We start from the raw sequence: 9,041 nt of genomic DNA, 5'->3' as shown, positions 1-9,041 counted from the left end.
CAGGACAGGTGGAGGTACAGGCTAAACAACACGTTATAAGTCCTTCACAGCAGGACAGGTAGAGGTACAGGCTAAACAGCACGTTATAAGTTCTTCACAGCAGGACAGGTAGAGGTACAGGCTGAACAACACGTTATAAGTCCTTCACAACAGGACAGGTAGAGGTACAGGCTAAACAACACGTTATAAGTCCTTCACAGCAGGAGAGGTACAGGCTAAACAACAGGTTATAAGTCCTTCACAGCAGTACAGGTGGAGGTACAGGCTAAACAACACGTTATAAGTCCTTCACAGCAGGACAGGTGGAGGTACAGGCTAAACAACACGTTATAAGTCCTTCACAGCAGGACAGGTACAGGCTAAACAACAGGTTATAAGTCCTTCACAGCAGGACAGGTAGAGGTACAGGCTAAACAACACGTTATAAGTCCTTCACAACAGGACAGGTAGAGGTACAGGCTAAACAACACGTTATAAGTCCTTCACAGCAGGACAGATAGAGGTACAGGCTAAACAACACGTTATAAGTTTCACAGCAGGACAGGTAGAGGTACAGGCTAAACATGTTATAAGTCATTCACAGCAGGACAGGTAGAGGTACAGGCTAAACAACACGTTATAAGTCCTTCACAGCAGGACAGGTAGAGGTACAGGCTAAACAACACGTTATAAGTCCTTCACAGCAGGAGAGGTACAGGCTAAACAACAGGTTATAAGTCCTTCACAGCAGTACAGGTGGAGGTACAGGCTAAACAACACGTTATAAGTCCTTCACAGCAGGACAGGTGGAGGTACAGGCTAAACAACACGTTATAAGTCCTTCACAGCAGGACAGGTAGAGGTACAGGCTAAACAGCACGTTATAAGTCCTTCACAGCAGGACAGGTGGAGGTACAGGCTAAACAACACGTTATAAGTCCTTCACAGCAGGACAGGTAGAGGTACAGGCTAAACAGCACGTTATAAGTCCTACACAGCAGGACAGGTGGAGGTACAGGCTGAACAACACGTTATAAGTCCTTCACAGCAGGACAGGTAGAGGTACAGGCTGAACAACACGTTATAAGTCCTTCACAGCAGGACAGGTAGAGGTACAGGCTGAACAACACGTTATAAGTCCTTCACAGCAGGACAGGTGGAGGTACAGGCTGAACAACACGTTATAAGTCCTTCACAGCAGGACAGGTAGAGGTACAGGCTAAACAACACGTTATAAGTCCTTCACAGCAGGACAGGTAGAGGTACAGGCTGAAAAACACGTTATAAGTCCTTCACAGCAGGACAGGTAGAGGTACAGGCTAAACAGCACGTTATAAGTCCTACACAGCAGGACAGGTGGAGGTACAGGCTAAACAACACGTTATAAGTCCTTCACAGCAGGACAGGTAGAGGTACAGGCTAAACAACACGTTATAAGTTCTTCACAGCAGGACAGGTAGAGGTACAGGCTGAACAACACGTTATAAGTCCTTCACAGCAAGACAGGTAGAGGTACAGGCTAAACAACACGTTATAAGTCCTTCACAGCAGTAGAGGTACAGGCTAAACAACACATTATAAGTCCTTCACAGCAGGACAGGTAGAGGTACAGGCTGAACAACACGTTATAAGTCCTTCACAGCAGGACAGGTGGAGGTACAGGCTAAACAACACGTTATAAGTCCTTCACAGCAGGACAGGTAGAGGTACAGGCTAAACAACACGTTATAAGTCATTCACAGCAGGACAGGTGGAGGTACAGGCTGAACAACACGTTATAAGTCCTTCACAGCAGGACAGGTAGAGGTAGAGGCTAAACAACACGTTATAAGTCCTTCACAGCAGGACAGGTGGAGGTACAGGCTAAACAGCACGTTATAAGTCCTTCACAGCAGGACAGGTAGAGTTACAGGCTGAACAACATGTTATAAGTCTTTCACAGCAGGACAGGTACAGGCTAAACAACACGTTATAAGTCCTTCACAGCAGGACAGGTGGAGGTACAGGCTAAACAACACATTATAAGTCCATTACAGCAGGACAGGTAGAGGTACAGGCTAAACAGCACGTTATAAGTTCTTCACAGCAGGACAGGTAGAGGTACAGGCTGAACAACACGTTATAAGTCCTTCACAGCAGGACAGGTACAGGCTAAACAATAGGTTATAAGTCCTTCACAGCAGGACAGGTGGAGGTACAGGCTAAACAACACGTTATAAGTCCTTCACAGCAGGACAGGTGGAGGTACAGGCTGAACAACACGTTATAAGTCCTTCACAGCAGGACAGGTGGAGGTACAGGCTAAACAACACGTTATAAGTCCTTCACAGCAGGACAGGTAGAGGTACAGGCTGAACAGCACGTTATAAGTCCTTCACAGCAGGACAGGTAGAGGTATGACTGTAAGTCGCTTTGGATAAAAGCGTCTGCTAAATGGCTTATTATTATTATTATTATTATTATTATTATTATTATTATTATTATTATTATAGGTACAGGCTAAACAGCACGTTATAGACACATTATAACTGCCACAGGATCTCCAATACAGACATCCACTGAAATGTTATCATTACTCAGAGAAGAGACCAAGACATAGGAAACATGTATTATATACACACACACATAATTTATTACAAATGATCACCATTATTACAAATCATGGCATGAACATTTCAAAAGTAAAATCCAAAATGTATTGTTGATCAGAAGAGGAAGTGTCTATCAGGTCAGGTTGTCCTCTGGTCCCAGATCTAAGAGACATTATGTCCTGTTGTCCTCTGGTCCCAGGTCTAAGAGACAATATGTCCTGTTGTCCTCTGGTCCCAGGTCTAAGAGACAATATGTCCTGTTGTCCTCTGGTCCCAGATCTAAGAGACAATATGTCCTGTTGTCCTCTGGTCCCAGGTCTAAGAGACATTATGTCCTGTTGTCCTCTGGTCCCAGATCTAAGAGACATTATGTCCTGTTGTCCTCTGGTCCCAGATCTAAGAGACAATATGTCCTGTTGTCCTCTGGTCCCAGATCTAAGAGACATTATGTCCTGTTGTCCTCTGGTCCCAGGTCTAAGAGACAATATGTCCTGTTGTCCTCTGGTCCCAGATCTAAGAGACAATATGTCCTGTTGTCCTCTGGTCCCAGGTCTAAGAGACAATATGTCCTGTTGTCCTCTGGTCCCAGATCTAAGAGACATTATGTCCTGTTGTCCTCTGGTCCCAGATCTAAGAGACATTATGTCCTGTTGTCCTCTGGTCCCAGATCTAAGAGACATTATGTCCTGTTGTCCTCTGGTCCCAGGTCTAAGAGACAATATGTCCTGTTGTCCTCTGGTCCCAGGTCTAAGAGACATTATGTCCTGTTGTCCTCTGGTCCCAGGTCTAAGAGACAATATGTCCTGTTGTCCTCTGGTCCCAGGTCTAAGAGACAATATGTCCTGTTGTCCTCTGGTCCCAGATCTAAGAGACATTATGTCCTGTTGTCCTCTGGTCCCAGATCTAAGAGACATTATGTCCTGTTGTCCTCTGGTCACAGGTCTAAGAGACAATATGTCCTGTTGTCCTCTGGTCCCAGGTCTAAGAGACATTATGTCCTGTTGTCCTCTGGTCCCAGGTCTAAGAGACAATATGTCCTGTTGTCCTCTGGTCCCAGGTCTAAGAGACAATATGTCCTGTTGATAAACAGAACTTACCGTTACCGAGATACCATACCAAGAGATAAACAGAACTTACCGTTACCGAGATACCATACCAAGAGATAAACAGAACTTACCGTTACCGAGATACCATACCAAGAGATAAACAGAACTTACCGTTACCGAGATACCATACCAAGAGATAAACAGAACTTACCGTTACCGAGATACCATACCAAGAGATAAACAGAACTTACCGTTACCGAGATACCATACCAAGAGATACCATCTTACTGACACCGAGCCTCACCAAGTGTGGACATGGAAAATTGTTTTCTGCTCTTTACCATTTTTTTATGGAAAATGGAAAACCATATGGAAATTTGCTCTTTTTGTGAAAAAGTTTATTTTTATTTTTTTATGGTCTTTATTTTGTCAGCTTTTTTGTGGGATGTTTTTTTTCCAGCTGGTTTTGTTTATTTCATCAATGCCATCACAGCTGCAGGATTCTCCAATGTTTTTTTTCTGTTTGTTTTTTTGCAGCTGATTGTTTTTGGGGGGGACCATTTCTAGTCTTTATTTTTTTTTTGACATTTCAAAAATAAATCCAAGGAAGAATCGAGAAGCAAAGCTGTCATACAAATCATTAAAATCCAGACATAAAATATTTACACAAGAAGCAACCTTAATATCACACAGTCAACACATCATTTAGTAACTTCGCCCTTCTGCGGTTCTCACTTTTAAACATTGCACAGCGTTCAACACAATGCTCTTATGGCATCATTTGATCTGTTCGGTCAATGCCATTTTTCTAAAGTCATCTGGTATCAGATCATTTCTACCCAATAAGCAAAAATAAACTGTACCATCTTAATGTTATCAAACTATTTGTACAAATGAAAAGCAGGAAGAGAAAAAAAAAAAAACAGTATTTCCATGAACCTCCAACAGTACTTTGTCTAGTAATCTATTGAATCAGTACAACAGAATGAATTAGCTGTTTAGGTTCTAACCATAGTGAAATGCACCTAGAAGTTTCAAAAACAGACAGCCAATCAGAAACTGCAAAGCAATAAAAAGTTGCGTTAGCGTTTCGTCCAATCAGGGCCGTCTTCATCTGCGCCAGGGGCGGGGCTCGTTGTCATCATCTTCCTCATCGTCGTCCTGTAGCAACGCATCATCAATCAGCGACTCTTCCTGGAACTACAAAGGGACAAGACAGGGTGAGACAAACACTTTTATAATGAATGAAAAAAGGTAGAAAGATATTCCCTGGCTATCCAAACTCATTGATCTGGCCAAACGCTACGTCCAAGGATGTTAGTTTCATTACATTTTAGTCATTTAGCAGATGCTCTTATCCAGAGCGACTTACAGGAACAATTAGGGTTAAGTGCCTTGCTCAAGGGCACGCCGGCAGATTTTTCACCTCAGGGATTTGAACCAGCAACGCTCTTAACCTCTACGCTACCTGCCGCCCTCTTCTCCTCAATGAGTCTGGATCTGAGTACCCTTCACCGAATGCCAACACATTCGGGACCGTCTGACCGGTCCAGAAACCGATGGGTTGGACCAGAGCCAGAACACACGCGTTGGTAAAGCGATTTGACATGTTTTATTGGCTTTGATACTCTGATCGGTTAGAGATGATCCAAATCGCTGATGACTTAGGTCTTGAACAACTTCTCCTGCGCGCCTCGTCACCACAAAAGGACTTGGACGACGGCAGTCTCAGACTAAAGTACGTAGTGAACGACAGAGCAGCAGAATCATTTAGTGAGGCATCAAGCTAATAGAGAAACAAACCACCTTACATTTCTGCCTCCCATTGTCTCATTTTTCATTGGATGAGTGTGGCCTTTGAGAAAGCCTTTCCCGTGAAGCGCTGTGCCCAACACACTCATTCTCCAAACACTTCTACAACCATCAGCATAAACATCCATTACTCCGTAACTGTCAAAACAACACCCCCCTTCACCTCGTCATGATCTGCCTCCTGCTCGTCAGGCTCCTGGGAGGTCAGGGAGACGGCAGGCTTGTGCCAGGACAGACGCAACTCGCTGCTGTTCAGACGAACACCGTGCACCGCCGCCTACGGGAGGGAGGGAAAGGAAGGATGGAGAGAGAGAGAGAGAGAGAGAGAGAGAGAGGGAGGGAACACAGCGGACAAGGAGGAGAGGAAGGGAGAGAAAGAGTGAGGAAGACGTGAGGACAAGGTAAAGGATGACTGGGTTCAATGTCCAGCGGTGTATCACTGGGTTCAATGTCCAGTGGTGTATCACTGGGTTCAATGTCCAGCGGTGTATCACTGGGTTCAATGTCCAGCGGTGTAACACTGGGTTCAATGTCCAGCGGTGTATCACTGGGTTCAATGTCCAGCGGTGTATCACTGGGTTCAATGTCCAGTGGTGTATCACTGGGTTCAATGGTGTATCAATGGGTTCAATGTCCAGCGGTGTATCACTGGGTTCAATGTCCAGTGGTGTATCACTGGGTTCAATGGTGTATCACTGGGTTCAATGTCCAGCGGTGTATCACTGGGTTCAATGGTGTATCACTGGGTTCAATGTCCAGTGGTGTATCACTGGGTTCAATGGTGTATCACTGGGTTCAATGTCCAGTGGTGTATCACTGGGTTCAATGTCCAGTGGTGTATCACTGGGTTCAATTGTGTATCACTGGGTTCAATGTCCAGTGGTGTATCACTGGGTTCAATGTCCAGTGGTGTATCACTGGGTTCAATGTCCAGCGGTGTATCACTGGGTTCAATGTCCAGCGGTGTATCCTTAGGTTGAAAGACGGTGTTTAACCCTTTACCTGTTCAGCCTCTGGTCTGCTCCTGTAGGTGATAACAGCCAGAAAGGAAGTATCGTCTATCTGACAGTCCTCCAACTCTCCAAATTGCTGCAGAAAGGAGAACAACAAGATGAAAGATGGAATAAAAGATGAACTCGCCGGTCTCTTAGTCCAGGAGTCTGAACTCATTCATTCACCCAAGCAAACCGATATCAGAGCACTACTGACAACCATTTGGTTTTCAACAATTTCAAGAAATTGAACAGCTATTTTCTCCAACAAACATTCCAAATGAAATTCATATAAACCAGACAGGGGTTCATTAAAACTAGTTTAAACCAGACAGGGGATCATTAAAACTAGTTTAAACCAGACCGGGGTTCATTAAAACTAGTTTAAACCAGACAGGGGTTCATTAAAACTAGTTTAAACCAGACAGGGGTTCATTAAAACTAGTTTAAACCAGACCGGGTTCATTAAAACTAGTTTAAACCAGACAGGGGTTCATTAAAACTAGTTTAAACCAGACAGGGGCTCATTAAAACTAGTTTAAACCAGACAGGGGCTCATTAAAACTAGTTTAAACCAGACAGGGGTTCATTAAAACTAGTTTAAACCAGACAGGGGTTCATTAAAACTAGTTTAAACCAGACAGGGGTTCATTAAAACTAGTTTAAACCAGACAGGGGTTCATTAAAACTAGTTTAAACCAGAAAGGGGTTCATTAAAACTAGTTTAAACCAGACAGGGGTTCATTAAAACTAGTTTAAACCAGACAGGGGTTCATTAAAACTAGTTTAAACCAGACAGGGGTTCATTAAAACTAGTTTAAACCAGACAGGGGTTCATTAAAACTAGTTTAAACCAGACAGGGGTTCATTAAAACTAGTTTAAACCAGACAGGGGTTCATTAAAACTAGTTTAAACCAGACAGGGGTTCATTAAAACTAGTTTAAACCAGACAGGGGTTCATTAAAACTAGTTTAAACCAGACAGGGGTTCATTAAAACTAGTTTAAACCAGACAGGGGTTCATTAAAACTAGTTTAAACCAGACCGGGTTCATTAAAACTAGTTTAAACCAGACAGGGGTTCATTAAAACTAGTTTAAACCAGACAGGGGTTCATTAAAACTAGTTTAAACCAGACAGGGGCTCATTAAAACTAGTTTAAACCAGACAGGGGTTCATTAAAACTAGTTTAAACCAGACAGGGGTTCATTAAAACTAGTTTAAACCAGACAGGGGTTCATTAAAACTAGTTTAAACCAGACAGGGGTTCATTAAAACTAGTTTAAACCAGAAAGGGGTTCATTAAAACTAGTTTAAACCAGACAGGGGTTCATTAAAACTAGTTTAAACCAGACAGGGGCTCATTAAAACTAGTTTAAACCAGACAGGGGTTCATTAAAACTAGTTTAAACCAGACAGGGGTTCATTAAAACTAGTTTAAACCAGACAGGGGTTCATTAAAACTAGTTTAAACCAGACAGGGGTTCATTAAAACTAGTTTAAACCAGACAGGGGTTCATTAAAACTAGTTTAAACCAGACAGGGGTTCATTAAAACTAGTTTAAACCAGAAAGGGGTTCATTAAAACTAGTTTAAACCAGACAGGGGTTCATTAAAACTAGTTTAAACCAGACAGGGGTTCATTAAAACTAGTTTAAACCAGACAGGGGTTCATTAAAACTAGTTTAAACCAGACAGGGGTTCATTAAAACTAGTTTAAACCAGACAGGGGTTCATTAAAACTAGTTTAAACCAGACAGGGGTTCATTAAAACTAGTTTAAACCAGACAGGGGTTCATTAAAACTAGTTTAAACCAGACAGGGGTTCATTAAAACTAGTTTAAACCAGACAGGGGTTCATTAAAACTAGTTTAAACCAGACAGGGGTTCATTAAAACTAGTTTAAACCAGACCGGGTTCATTAAAACTAGTTTAAACCAGACAGGGGTTCATTAAAACTAGTTTAAACCAGACAGGGGTTCATTAAAACTAGTTTAAACCAGACAGGGGCTCATTAAAACTAGTTTAAACCAGACCGGGTTCATTAAAACTAGTTTAAACCAGACAAGGGCTCATTAAAACTAGTTTAAACCAGACAGGGGCTCATTAAAACTAGTTTAAACCAGACAGGGGCTCATTAAAACTAGTTTAAACCAGACAGGGGTTCATTAAAACTAGTTTAAACCAGACAGGGGTTCATTAAAACTAGTTTAAACCAGACAGGGGTTCATTAAAACTAGTTTAAACCAGACAGGGGTTCATTAAAACTAGTTTAAACCAGACAGGGGTTCATTAAAACTAGTTTAAACCAGACAGGGGTTCATTAAAACTAGTTTAAACCAGACAGGGGTTCATTAAAACTAGTTTAAACCAGACAGGGGTTCATTAAAACTAGTTTAAACCAGACAGGGGTTCATTAAAACTAGTTTAAACCAGACAGGGGTTCATTAAAACTAGTTTAAACCAGACAGGGGTTCATTAAAACTAGTTTAAACCAGACAGGGGTTCATTAAAACTAGTTTAAACCAGACAGGGGTTCATTAAAACTAGTTTAAACCAGACAGGGGTTCATTAAAACTAGTTTAAACCAGACAGGGTTCATTAAAACTAGTTTAAACCAGA

The 9,041-nt window shown here is 42.3% G+C and overlaps 1 protein-coding gene across 1 annotated transcript in view; it reads right to left on the bottom strand.

Moving 5' to 3' along the window:
* Positions 1–2,596: 2,596 nt before the first annotated feature.
* The window catches only part of rbm26 (RNA binding motif protein 26), a 46,553-nt gene continuing 40,108 nt past the window's right edge, over positions 2,597–9,041 (bottom strand). Inside the window, exons 19-21 of the mRNA XM_084192983.1 lie at positions 6,431–6,517; positions 5,592–5,705; positions 2,597–4,816 (exon numbers count right to left, since the gene is read on the bottom strand). Coding sequence (XP_084049109.1) covers positions 4,727–4,816; positions 5,592–5,705; positions 6,431–6,517 — 291 coding nt within the window. The 3' untranslated portion in view covers positions 2,597–4,726. The remainder of the gene's footprint in view (positions 4,817–5,591; positions 5,706–6,430; positions 6,518–9,041) is intronic.

Source organism: Coregonus lavaretus, assembly GCF_964263955.1.
Source record: "Coregonus lavaretus genome assembly, contig: HAP1_SCAFFOLD_702, whole genome shotgun sequence".
Taxonomy (NCBI): Eukaryota; Metazoa; Chordata; class Actinopteri; order Salmoniformes; family Salmonidae; genus Coregonus; species Coregonus lavaretus.
Note: the sequence above shows the minus strand (reverse complement) of the source record. Positions and strands in the feature narration are given on the sequence as shown.